This window comes from Cherax quadricarinatus, chromosome 23 (assembly GCF_038502225.1).
Source record: "Cherax quadricarinatus isolate ZL_2023a chromosome 23, ASM3850222v1, whole genome shotgun sequence".
NCBI classification, from domain to species: domain Eukaryota; kingdom Metazoa; phylum Arthropoda; class Malacostraca; order Decapoda; family Parastacidae; genus Cherax; species Cherax quadricarinatus.
Window position 1 is genome coordinate 2,349,084 of NC_091314.1, and position 17,538 is coordinate 2,366,621.

General features: G+C 49.9%; 1 protein-coding gene across 1 annotated transcript in view; it reads left to right on the forward strand.

The window, feature by feature from the left end:
- The window catches only part of LOC128685813 (uncharacterized), a 154,819-nt gene that overhangs the window by 32,226 nt on the left and 105,055 nt on the right, over window positions 1-17,538 (forward strand). The window contains exon 2 of the mRNA XM_070087773.1: window positions 2,419-2,466. Within this exon, the coding sequence (XP_069943874.1) occupies window positions 2,422-2,466 (45 nt within the window). The 5' untranslated portion in view covers window positions 2,419-2,421. The remainder of the gene's footprint in view (window positions 1-2,418; window positions 2,467-17,538) is intronic.

Below are 17,538 nucleotides of genomic sequence, written 5' to 3' on the forward strand. Positions count from 1 at the left end.
AGTGAAGTTTCTCATCTCAGACTGACACTACTGAAGTTTCCCAGCTCAGGCTGACACTACTGAAGTCTCCCAGCTCAGGCTGACACTACTGCAGTCTCCCAGCTCAGGCTGACACTACTGAAGTCTCCCATCTCAGGCTGACACTACTGAAGTTTCCCATCTCAGGCTGACACTACTGAAGTTTCCCATCTCAGGCTGACACTAGTGAAGTTTCTCATCTCAGGCTGACACTACTGAAGTCTCCCATCTCAGGCTGACACTACTGAAGTTTCCCATCTCAGGCTGACACTACTGAAGTTTCCCATCTCAGGCTGACACTAGTGAAGTTTCTCATCTCAGGCTGACACTACTGAAGTCTCCCAGCTCAGGCTGACACTACTGAAGTTTCCCATCTCAGGTTGACACTACTGAAGTCTCCCAGCTCAGGCTGACACTACTGCAGTCTCCCAGCTCAGACTGACACTACTGAAGTTTCCCATCTCAGGCTGACACTACTGAAGTTTCTCATCTCAGGCTGACACTACTGAAGTCTCCCATCTCAGGCTGACACTACTGAAGTTTCCCATCTCAGGCTGACACTACTGAAGTTTCCCATCTCAGGCTGACACTACTGCAGTCTCCCAGCTCAGACTGACACTACTGAAGTCTCCCAGCTCAGGCTGACACTACTGCAGTCTCCCAGCTCAGACTGACACTACTGAAGTTTCCCATCTCAGGCTGACACTAGTGAAGTTTCTCATCTCAGGCTGACACTACTGAAGTCTCCCATCTCAGGCTGACACTACTGAAGTTTCCCATCTCAGGCTGACACTACTGAAGTTTCCCATCTCAGACTGACACTACTGCAGTCTCCCAGCTCAGACTGACACTACTGAAGTCTCCCAGCTCAGGCTGACACTACTGAAGTTTCCCAGCTCAGGCTGACACTACTGCAGTCTCCCAGCTCAGGCTGACACTACTGAAGTCTCCCAGCTCAGGCTGACACTACTGCAGTCTCCCAGCTCAGACTGACACTACTGCAGTCTCCCAGCTCAGACTGACACTACTGCAGTCTCCCAGCTCAGACTGACACTACTGAAGTCTCCCAGCTCAGGCTGACACTACTGCAGTCTCCCAGCTCAGACTGACACTACTGCAGTCTCCCAGCTCAGGCTGACACTACTGAAGTCTCCCAGCTCAGGCTGACACTACTGCAGTCTCCCAGCTCAGGCTGACACTACTGAAGTCTCCCATCTCAGGCTGACACTACTGAAGTCTTCCATCTCAGGCTGACACTACTGAAGTCTCTCAGCTCAGACTGACACTGAGGCTGACACTGAGGCTGACACTGAGGCTGACACTGAGGCTGACACTGAGGCTGACACTGAGGCTGACATTGAGGAATAAACTCATTCAACAAAATGAGTCGACTTAACTAATTACGTTGATCATTGTTGTGGTGTTCACTCCATGAAGGTCGTGAACACCAGCCGGGGTGAACACCAGCCGGGGTGAACACCAGCCGGGGTGAACACCAGCCGGGGTGAACACCAGCCGGGGTGAACACCAGCCGGGATGAACACCAGTCGGGGTGAACACCAGCCGGGGTGAACACCTGCCGGGGTGAACACCAGCCGGGGTGAACACCAGCCGGGGTGAACACTAAGCGTTCAGCTGCTGGGGTGAACACCCAGTGTTCAGTTGCTGGGGTGAACAGCAAGTGTTCAGCTGCTGGGGTGAACACCCAGTGTTCAGCTGCTGGAGTGAACACCTAAGTGAACACACACACACACAACACACGTTTCCCCAACAGCCAAACGTTTCGCACATGTCTAGTTCCTCAACACATCTCAATGGAGCTAAAGAGGAGCCTTAATGGGACACGGAAAGTCATTAGACAATTAATTACCTCTCTAACTCTTCTGTTACCTTCAACACCCTGGACTGAGGTGTTGTTTCCTGTAGTCCCATGTGCAACACCTACGTGTGTTTATTTCCCAAGACGTTTCGCTAACCAGAGCCTTTTTTTTCAGTTCAGTAGACAGCTCAGGAAGAGTGTTGGAAAATACACTGGTCGTGTCTGACTAGTTGGCGAAACGTCTTCAAGATGACACCTAGGTGTTGTATACGTATCTAAGTCATCAACTAGTTGGCGAATCCTTAAAATAATAACACCTAGGTGTAGCACACGTGTCCAGTTGATCAGCTGGTCACCATTGCACACCATCCTTGCAATGGTCTGGTTACGTAGCCTGGGAGTGCTATGTGATGGTAGTGACCCTGGGAGTGATCAGTACACTCTCCTCCCACTCTAACAATACTCTCCCAGGAACAAAGAATGACAGCAAGCAAGGGCAATCCTTGGCACTGCAATTGCTATGTATAACAGTGAAATTCCCGTAGCGAAATGTTCACAGTGTTTTGATTTCTGCTTTGCAGGGGATGGAGTGTTGGTGGTGCTGCCGGAGCTTGCTGTTCCATAGTCAGGTGAGCAGAGTTGAAGTTGAACGTTGGGAGAGTGTTTCACTCTATGGTCTGATAAAACTCTCCACAGAGCGAAACGTGGCTTGAGGTTTAAGAAACTCTGTAAGGTAACGAGGTATATATATATATATATATATATATATATATATATATATATATATATATATATATATATATATATATATATATATATATATATAAACATTCACCGAGGTCCCTCCAGGCACATCCGGGAAGTGTAAAAAGCAGTGTCTCCCACCGTGAGTAGTGAGCTAGAACATAAGAAAGAAGGAACACTGCAGCAGGCCTACTGGCCCATGCGAGGCAGTTCCAGGTTACCCACCGGCCCAGGGCAGGTCACACCAATTTATGGAAGGAGCACTGCACCAGACCCATCAACACAAACTAGTCAGGTTCAACTCACACCCACCCACACCCACTCATGTATTTATCTAATCTATTTTTATTTTAAAAGTACACAACGTTTTAGCTTCTACGACGGTACTCGGGAGTTTGTTCCACTCATCCACAACTCTATTACCAAACCAGTGCTTTCCTATATCCTTCCTGAATCTGAATTTTTCCAACTTAAAACCATTGCTGCGAGTCTTGTTTTGGCTAGATATTTTTAGCACGTTATTTACATTCCCTTTATTTATTCTTGTTTTCCATTTATACACTTCAGTCATATCCACCCTAATTCTACACCTTTCTAGAGAGTGCAGATTCAGGGCCTCAGTCTATCCTCATAGGGAAGATTTCTGATACATGGGATCAACTTTGTCATCCTCCTTTGTACATTTTCCAGAGCATTTATATCCATTCTGTAATATGGTGACCAGAACTGAGCAGCATAATCTAAATGAGGCCTAACTAAGGATATATAGAGTTGAAGAACAACCTGAGGACTTCTATTATTTATACTCCTTGCTATGAAGCCAAGAATTCTGTTAGCTTTATTGCGAACACTAATACACTGTTGTCTTGGTTTTAGATTACTGCTAACCAGAACTCCTAAATCCTTTTCGCAATCAGTAGTATTAAGATCTACACTATTCAGTTTATAAGTGGCATGGTTACTGTCCTGTCCAATATTTAGAACTTTGCATTTGTCTATATTAAACTGCATCTGCCACTTCTCCGACCACTGCATCACTATATTCAAATCTTTCTGGAATCACTGAGTCCTGAGAGTGAGAGTCCAGAGAGTAAGTCCAGAGAGTAAGAGTCCAGACAGCGTCCATGGATGGAGGAAGGATGCAAGGCGCCAGTCTCCCCACTCCATCCTGGTCTGCAGTGGCCCAACTTAAAGTAAACAGGGATAACGAGATGGCTAATACACCAGTGATGGAGTGGGAGGAGAGCTGCATGTCTGGGGTTGAGGGAGTGTTGAGTGTGGGGGTTGCAGGTGTGTGTGTGGGGGGTTGCAGGTGTGTGTGGGGGGTTACAGGTGTGTGTGTGTGTGTGTGTGTGTGTGTGTGTGTGTGTGTTTGTGTGTGTGTGTGTGTGTGTGTGTGTGTGTGTGTGTGTGTGTGTGTGGGAAGTTGCTAAACTTCACTCTTCATCCTGATAGCAGACAGATACAAACACTGGCCACAACATCTGCGCAATACTCGTGTTTCTTTTTTGTGGAGACGTTTCGCCAACCAGCGGCTTTATCAGTCATTAGATTCATCAAGTGAGGGACTGAACACCCTTTATCAAGGCTGAGGGACTGAACACCCTTTATCAAGGCTTAGGGACTGAACACCCTTTATCAAAGTTGAGGGACTGAACACCCTTTATCAAGGCTGAGGGACTGAACACCCTTTATCAAGGCTTAGGGACTGAACACCCTTTATCAAGGCTTAGAGACTGAACACCCTTTATCAAGGCTGAGGGACTGAACACCCTTTATCAAGGCTGAGGGACTGAACACCCTTTATCAAGGCTTAGAGACTGAACACCCTTTATCAAAGTTGAGGGACTGAACATCCTTTATCAAGGTTGAGAGACTGAACACCCTTTATCAAGGTTGAGGGACTGAACACCCTTTATCAAGGTTGAGGGACTGAACACCCTTTATCAAGGTTGAGGGACTGAACACCCTTTATCAAGGCTTAGAGACTGAACACCCTTTATCAAAGTTGAGGGACTGAACACCCTTTATCAAGGCTGATGGACTGAACACCCTTTATCAAGGCTGAGGGACTGAACACCCTTTATCAAGGTTGAAGGACTGAACACCCTTTATCAAGGTTGAGAGACTGAACACCCTTTATCAAGGTTGAGAGACTGAACACCCTTTATCAAGGTTGAGGGACTGAACACCCTTTATCAAGGTTGAGGGACTGAACATCCTTTATCAAGGTTGAGGGACTGACCACCCTTTATCAAGGTTGAGGGACTGACCACCCTTTATCAAGGTTGAGGGACTGACCACCCTTTATCAAGGCTGAGGGACTGACCACCCTTTATCAAGGCTGAGGGACTGACCACCCTTTATCAAGGTTGAGGGACTGAACACCCTTTATCAAGGCTGAGGGACTGAACACCCTTTATCAAGGCTGAGGGACTGAACACCCTTTATCAAGGCTGAGGGACTGAACACCCTTTATCAAGGCTGAGGGACTGAACACCCTTTATCAAGATTGAAGGACTGAACACCCTTTATCAAGGCTGAGGGACTGAACACCTCAAACTCCTTCTGCACGTCCGTCATCCTTTCCAGTATTGTGATGAATAGTTTAGAAAACCGACAAGTTGAAGAATTGAGACACTTATGCAACACATGGGAATCTTTATTGAAGAAACGTTTCGCCACACTGCGACTTCATCAGTCCAATACAAAGTAGAAATGGGTAAGGAGAGGAGAAGTTTGAGGTAATCAGTCCCTCAACTTGGAATCGATGTGTTCAGTGCATCACTTGTAGGAAATGCAGCACAGGGCCAGAGAGGTGGCTTATATTCTGCAGTCAGATGAGGTGAAGCAGGAGGAGGCGGGATCACAGTGGGACCTGCCACTAGTGTAAGTAGCAGGAGGAGGCGGGATCACAGTGGGACCTGCCACTAGTGTAAGTAGCAGGAGGAGGCGGGATCACAGTGGGACCTGCCACTAGTGTAAGTAGCAGGAGGAGGCGGGATCACAGTGGGACCTGCCACTAGTGTAAGTAGCAGGAGGAGGCGGGATCACAGTGGGACCTGCCACTAGTGTAAGTAGCAGGAGGAGGCGGGATCACAGTGGGACCTGCCACTAGTGTAAGTAGCAGGAGGAGGCGGGATCACAGTGGGACCTGTATAACGGGTTTATTTGGTTGGCTGTAGAGCGGTGTTAATGATATAGTTCTTCGGAGGCTTCTTACTTTATTGATAAGTCGTTGTGGGTTACACAGGCTTGAGTGTTTGTGCCCATGGCCCGGGCAGGGCCATGCCCGCGAGAGAGAGCTGGGAGTACTTGTGTCTTGATGCCAGGCCGCTGTGTGTGTGAGAGCGAGGCAAGTCTGGGCATACTGAAGTGGCAAGGCCTACAGGTGGCAGCACTTGAGTGGCGCGAAATATGAACTAAGCTGGCAGACAGCATGGGCTGTCTGTGCAGACAGTACAGGCTGTCTACATACGCTCGGCCACCTACCGCGCGTCGTCCCGACGCGACAATACTGGTAGTAAAAGAAACTCGGTCTCTCTCTCGTAGGAACAGGGCACAGAACACAAAATAAAAACATATATATACATATGGACATGAAAAAAAAAACTTCCTACAGGGAGGGAAGAAAAAAAACATGTGGGGTGTGCTAAACATCGTGGTCATAGGCAGTGAGCGTCGATGGGCATCACTGCACGCCTTCCTGCGTCTGGACAGATACTGCAACATGGGAGACATCGCTGCAGCTGAGCTGTGACGTAGCAGGGTACGGTCTCCTCTGGAACGGTGAAGCAGACATCGTAGGAGTCGCTGCAGGTTTTCACTCAACCTGGGGCACGACATGCTGGTGCCCTTGAGTGAGGCGTCGACAAAACTCGGCAACTGGGCAGGACTTCTGGCAAGCGACTCAGGAGGACACTTCTCGACTGGTACTGTCGCTGGGCTATCACTGCCAGCGAGCGTGGAGCGAGTTGTGGAGCGAGTCGTGGCAGAGACGACTGGGCGAAACATCTGGGAGTCGTAACATCATACACCAGACTGCAGTGAGAGAGCTAGCAGTCAAAGTGACGACTTCTTTGTGCAGGCTGCTCACTGAAGCTTGTGACACGAGGCTGACACAGCGCCTGCCGACAGGGCTGGCTGCGGCTTGACGAGTATCATCTCTCGACAGTTAGAGTTATAGCAGAGGTTAGTCTAAGCGTCCCCAGACTTGTTTCTCTACATATAACTGCACTCTGAAGGTCTGGAGGTGAAGTGAAACAAATCTCGATGGGAATCGTAGCAGGTACGATTCTGTAGAACAACACGAGCGACGAGTATAAAAGCTTTCTGTACAAGGGGGCTCATACGCTCAGGGCTGAGTAATCAGCTGTCAAACACACTGGTCAGGCGGGTGACTTAACACAGTGGTGCTACTCAAGGGTCTGACCACAGACCTCACTGGACACATGGAAAACTTACAAACACACCGCTGTACATACGGTACAACATGGCTTAACTAGCAAATGATCCTTTTCTGCGCATAAAACTGACTAAGACATACTAAAATGTGAGAACACTGACTGAGAGGAATTAATTAACACACGACATATATCTTCTCTCAATCTTCTCGACAATACTGAAATAATTACCAGAACACTCGATGTGACATCATGTGATGTCAGGCGTGATGTCGCAAGGTGATGTCAGCAGCACTGTGACGTCAGCAGACATCTCGAGGTGACGTCAGGCAGACATCGTGAGGTGACGTCAGGCAGACATCGCGAGGTGACGTCAGCAGACATCGTGACGTCATGAAGTCGGGCAGCATCGTGGGTGGCGTCGATGTGATGCGGGAAGCAGACCACAGCATGAGGCCTGGGACATCTGGTAACTCACGTGGCTTTGTAGGTCTACGTGACATCGGCCACACCCAACGTGGTGTCGTGATCCACGTAGCTTCGAGTGGCCTCGGGCACTCGGATACACAGCACTGGCAATGAATTCATACGAAAAAAGCAGAAAACACAGCAGAGGGAGTGGGCAGTGGTGAGTGGTGTATGGTAGACGGGTGAGCGTGAGTAGGGCGAGCATGGGCAAGGTGAGGAACAGCCACTTCCTCTCCTCTCCTCCCCCACCCACAAACACGTGGAGAAGCTCACACTGGACGCAGAAATCACCACAAAACTCACCTCTGGCTTGCTGAAACGGCTGTGCTGAGCTGAACAACAACAGCAACATACAAGTGACGCTGAACACGTGACTTGAGAAACAGCGTGGGACACTAGCTTGGGACGCTGTAGCGTGGGGTCACTGTGACGCCACTTACAATTCTCGGAGAATTTCGGCAAATTTCGGCTGGATCCTGCTAGTACCTGTGTCTGGATGCTCAAACGTGCAGACACGACATCAGGATAACTCGTTGAGAGACGGATGCTTCTTGTGTAGGGTGATGAAGTGAAGATGACTTCATAGCTCTTCCTCCTTCTCTCCAGGCAAACACAACTGCTGCAAGCACCGCTGTCACCATTTATAACGGTGTTTATTTGGTAGGCTGTAGAGCGGTTGGTTAAATGATATACTTCTTCGGAGGCTTCTTTGTTTATTGTTAAGTAGTGGTGGGTTACACAGGCTTGTGTTGTTTGTGCCCATGGCCCGGGCAGGGCCATGCCCGCGAGAGACCGAGTTTCTTTTACTACCAGTATTGTCGCGTCGGGACGACGCGCGGTAGGTGGCCGAGCGTATGTAGACAGCCTGTACTGTCTGCACAGACAGCCCATGCTGTCTGCCAGCTTAGTTCATATTTCGCGCCACTCAAGTGCTGCCACCTGTAGGCCTTGCCACTTCAGTATGCCCAGACTTGCCTCGCTCTCACACACACAGCGGCCTGGCATCAAGACACAAGTACTCCCAGCTCTCTCTCGCGGGCATGGCCCTGCCCGGGCCATGGGCACAAACACTCAAGCCTGTGTAACCCACCACTACTTAACAATAAACAAAGAAGCCTCCGAAGAAGTATATCATTTAACCAACCGCTCTACAGCCTACCAAATAAACACCGTTTTATGGTTAGTGTGTTTCCCCTGTGTTTGTGGGTGGGAGGAGGAACCGCCAGATGCCCGCCCTGCCATACACTCACGCACGCTCCTCGCCACCAGCCTTCCATACACCAGTCTCTTTGGAGGCGTGGGTTCGGATCCCACCGCTGCCACCATTTATAACGGGTTTATTTGGTTGGCTGTAGAGCGGTGTTAATGATATAGTTCTTCGGAGGCTTCTTACTTTATTGATAAGTTGTTGTGGGTTACACAGGCTTGAGTGTTTGTGCCCATGGCCCGGGCAGGGCCATGCCCGCGAGAGAGAGCTGGGAGTACTTGTGTCTTGATGCCAGGCCGCTGTGTGTGTGAGAGCGAGGCAAGTCTGGGCATACTGAAGTGGCAAGGCCTACAGGTGGCAGCACTTGAGTGGCGCGAAATATGAACTAAGCTGGCAGACAGCATGGGCTGTCTGTGCAGACAGTACAGGCTGTCTACACCTGCCACTAGTGTAAGTAGCAGGAGGAGGCGGGATCACAGTGGGACCTGCCACTAGTGTAAGTAGCAGGAGGAGGCAGGATCACAGTGGGACCTGCCACTAGTGTAAGTAGCAGGAGGAGGCGGGATCACAGTGGGACCTGCCACTAGTGTAAGTAGCCGGAGGAGGCGGGATCACAGTGGGACCTGCCACTAGTGTAAATAGCAGGAGGAGGCGGGATCACAGTGGGACCTGCCACTAGTATAAGTAGCAGGAGGAGGCGGGATCACAGTGGGACCTGCCACTAGTGTAAGTAGCAGGAGGAGTCGGGATCACAGTGGGACCTGCCACTAGTGTAAATAGCAGGAGGAGGCGGGATCACAGTGGGACCTGCCACTAGTGTAAATAGCAGGAGGAGGCGGGATCACAGTGGGACCTGCCACTAGTGTAAGTAGCAGGAGGAGGCGGGATCACAGTGGGACCTGCCACTAGTGTAAGTAGCAGGAGGAGGCGGGATCACAGTGGGACCTGCCACTAGTGTAAGTAGCAGGAGGAAGCGGGATCACAGTGCGACCTGCCACTAGTGTAAATAGCAGGAGGAGGCTGGATCACAGTGGGACCTGCCACTAGTGTAAATAGCAGGAGGAGGCGGGATCACAGTGGGACCTGCCACTAGTGTAAGTAGCAGGAGGAGGCGGGATCACAGTGGGACCTGCCACTAGTGTAAGTAGCAGGAGGAGGCGGGATCACAGTGGGACCTGCCACTAGTGTAAGTAGCAGGAGGAGGCGGGATCACAGTGGGACCTGCCACTAGTGTAAGTAGCAGGAGGAGGCGGGATCACAGTGGGACCTGCCAGTAGTGTAAGTAGCAGGAGGAGGCGGGATCACAGTGGGACCTGCCACTAGTGTAAGTAGCAGGAGGAGGCGGGATCACAGTGGGACCTGCCACTAGTGTAAGTAGCAGGAGGAGGCGGGATCACAGTGGGACCTGCCACTAGTGTAAGTAGCAGGAGGAGGCGGGATCACAGTGGGACCTGCCACTAGTGTAAATAGCAGGAGGAGGCGGGATCACAGTGGGACCTGCCACTAGTGTAAGTAGCAGGAGGAGGCGGGATCACAGTGGGACCTGCCACTAGTGTAAACAGCAGGAGGAGGCGGGATCACAGTGGGACATGCCACTAGTGTAAGTAGCAGGAGGAGGCGGGATCACAGTGGGACCTGCCACTAGTGTAAATAGCAGGAGGAGGCGGGATCACAGTGGGACCTGCCACTAGTGTAAGTAGCAGGAGGAGGCGGGATCACAGTGGGACCTGCCACTAGTGTAAGTAGCAGGAGGAGGCGGGATCACAGTGGGACCTGCCACTAGTGTAAGTAGCAGGAGGAGGCGGGATCACAATGGGACCTGCCACTAGTGTAAGTAGCAGGAGGAGGCGGGATCACAGTGGGACCTGCCACTAGTGTAAGTAGCCGGAGGAGGCGGGATCACAGTGGGACCTGCCACTAGTGTAAGTAGCAGGAGGAGGCGGGATCACAGTGGGACCTGCCACTAGTGTAAGTAGCAGGAGGAGGCGGGATCACAGTGGGACCTGCCACTAGTGTAAGTAGCAGGAGGAGGCGGGATCACAGTGGGACCTGCCAGTAGTGTAAGTAGCAGGAGGAGGCGGGATCACAGTGGGACCTGCCACTAGTGTAAGTAGCCGGAGGAGGCGGGATCACAGTGGGACCTGCCACTAGTGTAAGTAGCAGGAGGAGGCGGGATCACAGTGGGACCTGCCACTAGTGTAAGTAGCAGGAGGAGGCGGGATCACAGTGGGACCTGCCACTAGTGTAAGTAGCAGGAGGAGGCGGGATCACAGTGGGACCTGCCATTAGTGTAAGTAGCAGGAGGAGGCGGGATCACAGTGGGACCTGCCACTAGTGTAAGTAGCAGGAGGAGGCGGGATCACAGTGGGACCTGCCACTAGTGTAAGTAGCAGGAGGAGGCGGGATCACAGTGGGACCTGCCACTAGTGTAAGTAGCAGGAGGAGGCGGGATCACAGTGGGACCTGCCACTAGTGTAAGTAGCAGGAGGAGGCGGGATCACAGTGGGACCTGCCAGTAGTGTAAGTAGCAGGAGGAGGCGGGATCACAGTGGGACCTGCCACTAGTGTAAGTAGCAGGAGGAGGCGGGATCACAGTGGGACCTGCCACTAGTGTAAGTAGCAGGAGGAGGCGGGATCACAGTGGGACCTGCCACTAGTGTAAGTAGCAGGAGGAGGCGGGATCACAGTGGGACCTGCCACTAGTGTAAGTAGCAGGAGGAGGCGGGATCACAGTGGGACCTGCCAGTAGTGTAAGTAGCAGGAGGAGGCGGGATCACAGTGGGACCTGCCACTAGTGTAAGTAGCAGGAGGAGGCGGGATCACAGTGGGACCTGCCACTAGTGTAAGTAGGTCGTCGTCCAAAGATTGGGCAAGCGTTGAAGTCTTTGTACCAAGATCCCATGATGTTGCAGTGTCTGACAGATGTGATGAATGGTTTTGAAAACCGACAAGTTGAAGAATTGAGACACTTATGCAACACATGGGAATCTTTATTGAAGAAACGTTTCGCCCCACAGTGACTTCATCAGTCGTTTCTTCAATAAAGATTCCCATGTGTTGCATAAGTATCTCAATTCTTCAACTTTCCAGTATTATTCTCTGATGAAGCCACTGGTGGGCGAAACGTCTGCACAATAAAGATACCCAGGTGCTGCACATGTGTCTTCTCTACTTTTCGCCTGATACAAGGACAGAATAACATCCACAGCTCCTTCGCGGATACCAAAATCGGAATTCAAGTCGATTCAGAAGACACAGAAAAAGTAAACAGACATCAACAAAGTTTTTCATTAAACACAGACAAATAAGACGACTTTTGATACTGTTATATTGCAGTATCAAAAGCCAGGACAAGATACAAAATACAGGAAGATCATCTCGTGGAACGAAACATGTGAAAGCCTTGAAAAACTAATATTTTCAGATGTGCTGTGGTTTAGGCCGATGCTATGGTCAGGAAAATGAGAGAGTGGATAGTGGGGGGGATTTCTAACAGCACACTCAGTCACTCTTGGAGGTTAAAGGTACAGATGGATCACGGGGCTGTCAGAAAGTATTTCTTCAGCCTCTGGGTGACCAGGGAATGACAAGCACCATATATAGGTTTAAGAGTAGGTACGAGGTTAGGAGGAGTGAACACGGTTACCGATGTCTCTAATATTGTTCTGTTCTCATAGCATCTTGCCAGGAAGGAGAGATAGATAGATAGATAGATAGATAGATAGATAGATAGATAGAGAGAGAGAGAGAGAGAGAGAGAGAGAGAGAGAGAGAGAGAGAGAGCTCATAAGCACAACCTGTTGTTGAACTTTCCTGTTGAGTCCTACTGTTGTTCAGCCCTTCTGTTTTTGGGCCTTTCTGTTGTTGAGCCCTCCTCCTGTTGAGCCTTCCTGTTGAGCTCTCCTATCGAACCCTCATTGTTGTTGAGCCTTCCTGTTGAGCTCTCCTATCGAACCCTCATTGTTGTTGAGCCTTCCTGTTGTTGAGCCTTCCTGTTGTTGAGCCTTCCTGTTGTTGAGCCTTCCTGTTGTTGAGCTTTCCTGTTGTTGAGCTTTCCTGTTGTTGAGCCTTCCTGTTGTTGAGCTTTCCTGTTGTTAAGCTTTCCTGTTGTTAAGCTTTCCTGTTGTTGAGCCTTCCTGTTGTTGAGCCTTCCTGTTGTTGAGCCTTCCTGTTGTTGAGCCTTCCTGTTGTTGAGCCTTCCTGTTGTTGAACCTTCCTGTTGTTGAGCCTTCCTGTTGTTGAGCCTTCCTGTTGTTGAGCTTTCCTGTTGTTAAGCTTTCCTGTTGTTGAGCCTTCCTGTTGTTGAGCTTTCCTGTTGTTAAGCTTTCCTGTTGTTAAGCTTTCCTGTTGTTGAGCCTTCCTGTTGTTGAGCCTTCCTGTTGTTGAGCCTTCCTGTTGTTGAGCCTTCCTGTTGTTGAGCCTTCCTGTTGTTGAGCCTTCCTGTTGTTGAGCCTTCCTGTTGTTGAGCCTTCCTGTTGTTGAGCCTTCCTGTTGTTGAACAGACATCTCTCGACTTCAAATTCTGATTGATGTGAGTCGTGGAACGAGTTGACCTCTCGAGGCATGTTGTGAGCCCATGTTGTGAGCACATGTTGTGGTCTCATGTTGTGAGCACATGTTGTGGTCCCATGTTGTGATCCCATGTTGTGAGCACATGTTGTGGTCTCATGTTGTGAGCCCATGTTGTGAGCCCATGTTGTGAGCCCACGTTGTGAGCACATGTGATCCCATGTTGTGAGCACATGTTGTGGTCCCATGTTGTGAGGCCATGTTGTGAGCACATGTTGTGATCCCATGTTGTGAACACATGTTGTGGTCCCATGTTGTGAGCACATGTTGTGGTCTCATGTTGTGAGCCCATGTTGTGAGCCCATATTGTGATCCCATGTTGTGAGCACATGTTGTGGTCTCATGTTGTGAGCCCATGTTGTGAGCCCATGTTGTGATCCCATGTTGTGAGCACATGTGGTCCCATGTTGTGGTCCCATGTTGTGGTCCCATGTTGTGTGCCCATGTTGTGATCCCATGTTGTGATCCCATGTTGTGATCCCATGTTGTGATCCCATGTGATCCCATGTTGTGAGCACATGTTGTGGTCCCATGTTGTGGTCCCATGTTGTGAGCCCATGTTGTGAACCCATGTTGTGTGCCCATGTTGTGAGCCCATGTTGTGATCCCATGTTGTGAGCCCATGTTGTGAGCCCATGCTGTGAGCCCATGTTGTGAGCCCATGTTGTGAGCCCATGTGATCCCATGTTGTGAGCCCATGTTGTGAGCCCATGTTGTGAGCCCATGTTGTGAGCCCATGTTGCGATCCCATGTTGCGAGCCCATGTGATCCCATGTTGTGAGCCCATGTTGTAAGCCCATGTTGTGATCTCATGTTGTGATGCCATGTTGTGATCCCATGTTGTGATCCCATGTTGTGATCCCATGTTGTTAGCCCATGTTGTGATCCCATGTTGTGATCCCATATTGTGATCCCATGTTGTGATCCCATGTTGTGACCCCATGTGATCCCATGTTGTGATCCCATGTGATGCCATGTTGTGATCCCATGTTGTGAGCCCATGTTGTGATCCCATGTTGTGAGCACATGTTGTGGTCCCATGTTGTGGTCCCATGTTGTGGTCCCATGTTGTGAGCCCATGTTGTGAGCCCATGTTGTGAGCACATGTTGTGAGCATATGTTGTGAGCCCATGTTGTGATCCCATGTTGTGATCCCATGTTGTGATCCCATGTTGTGAGCCCATGTTGTGAGCACATGTTGTGGTCCCATGTTGTGGTCCCATGTTGTGAGCCCATGTTGTGAGCCCATGTTGTGAGCAGATGTTGTGAGCTCATGTTGTGATCCCATGTTGTGATCCCATGTTGTGATCCCATGTTGTGATGCCATGTTGTGATGCCATGTTGTGAGCCCATGTTGTGATCCCATGTTGTGAGCCCATATTGTGATGCCATGTTGTATGCCCATGTTGTGATCCCATGTTGTGAGCCCATATTGTGATGCCATGTTGTGAGCCCATGTTGTGATCCCATGTTGTGTTCCCATGTTGTGAGCCCATGTTGTGTTCCCATGTTGTGAGCCCATATTTTGATGCCATGTTGTGAGCCCATGTTGTGAGCCCATGTTGTGATCCCATGTTGTGATGTCATGTTGTGAGCCCATGTGATCCCATGTTGTGATGCCATGTTGTGAGCCCATGTTGTGTTCCCATGTTGTGATCCCATGTTGTGAGCCCATGTTGTGAGCCCATGTGATCCCATGTTGTGATCCCATGTTGTGATCCCATGTTGTGAGCCCATGTTGTGCTCCCATGTTGTGATCCCATGTTGTGAGCCCATGTTGTGATCCCATGTTGTGAGCCCATGTTGTGAGCCCATGTTGTGAGAGCATGTTGACACCACCACTACAATCACATGTGCAGCAGCAGCAGCAGCAGCAGCAGGTGTTGCAGCTGCTGCTGGCTGCTGTCCGCTACCTGACCTACTGAACTGCTAACCTGAAGGCTCGACTCCTCCCCTCCCCTCATAATGCACACATGGATGACTTGCCAAGAGTGACACAGGAGAGGGAGAGAGAGGGAGAGAGAGAGAGAGAGAGAGAGAGAGAGAGAGAGAGAGAGAGAGAGAGAGAGAGAGAGAGAGAGAGAGAGAGAGAGAGAGAGAGAGAGAGAGAGAGAGAGAGAGAAAATACAGGTTTTATTACACACACACACAGACACACACACACACAGACACACAGACACACATACACACAGACACACACAGACACACACAGACACACATACACACAGACACACACAGACACACACAGACACACACACACACACATACACACAGACACACACAGACACACACAGACACACACAGACACACACAGACACACACAGACACACAGACACACAGACACACATACACACAGACACACACAGACACACATACACACAGACACACACAGACACACACAGACACACATACACACAGACACACACAGACACACACAGACACACATACACACAGACACACACAGACACACATACACACAGACACACACAGACACACACAGACACACATACACACAGACACACAGACACACATACACGCAGACACACACAAACACACATATACACAGACGCACATGCACACAGACACACACATACACACAGACACACACAGACACACAGACACACACAAACACACACAGACACACACAGAAACACACAGACACACATACACACAGATACGCAAACACACAGACACACACAGACACACACAGACACACATACACACAGATACACACAGACACACACATACACACAGACACACAGACACACACAGACACACACAGACACACATACACACAGACACACACAGACACACACAGACACACACAGACACACACAGACACACACAGACACACATACACAGATACACACAGACACACACATACACACAGACACACAGACACACACAGACACACACATACACACAGACACAGACACACACAGACACACACATACACACAGACACACAGACACACACAGACACACACATACACACAGACACACAGACACACACATACACACAGACACACAGACACACACAGACACACACATACACACAGACACACAGACACACAGACACACAGACACACACATACACACAGACACACACACACACACACACACACACACACGTGCTCATATACAACAGGCCTAGTGTCTAATCGACATGTGCCTAGGACCAAATGGTAACTAACACACACACACACACACACACACACACACACACACACACACACACACACACACACACACACACACACACACACACACACACACACACACACACACACGTTTTCCTAGACTGCAGGAAGGCCTTTGACACAGTTCCCCACAAGAGATTAGTGCAGAAGCTGGAGGATCAGGCACACGTAAAAGGAAGGGCACTGCAATGGATAAGGGAATACCTGACAGGGAGGCAGCAACGAGTCATGGTACGTGAAGAGGTATCACAGTGGGCGCCTGTTACGAGCGGGGTCCCACAGGGGTCAGTTCTAGGACCAGTGCTATTTTTGATATATGTGAACGACATGATGGAAGGAAATAGACTCTGAAGTGTCCCTGTTCGCAGATGATGTGAAGTTGATGAGAAGAATTAAATCGGACGAGGATGAGGCAGGACTGCAAAGAGACCTGGAGAGGCTGGACATGTGGTCCAGTAACTGGCTTCTCGAATTCAATCCACCCAAATGCAAAGTCATGAAGATTGGGGAGGGGCAAAGAAGACCGCAGACAGAGTATAGGCTAGGTGGACAAAGACTACAGACCTCACTCAGGGAGAAAGACCTTGGGGTGACCATAACACCGAGCACATCACCGGAGGCACACATCAACCAAATAACCGCTGCAGCATACGGGCGCCTGGCAAACCTGAGAATAGCGTTCCGATACCTTAATAAGGAATCGTTCAAGACACTGTACACTGTGTATGTTAGGCCCATACTGGAGTATGCAGCACCAGTTTGGAACCCACACCTGGTCAAGCAAGTCAAGAAGTTAGAGAAAGTACAAAGGTTTGCAACAAGGCTAGTCAAAGAGCTCAAGGGAATGTCGTACGAGGAAAGGTTAAGGGAAATCGGACTGACGACACTGGAGGACAGAAGGGTCAGGGGAGACATGATAACGACATACAAGATACTGCGGGGAATAGACAAGGTGGACAGAGATAGGATGTTCCAGAGAGGGGACACAGGGACAAGGGGTCACAACTGGAAGCTGAAGACTCAGACGAGTCACAGGGACGTTAGGAAGTATTTCTTCAGTCATAGAGTTGTCAGCAAGTGGAATAGCCTAGCAAGTGAAGTAGTGGAGGCA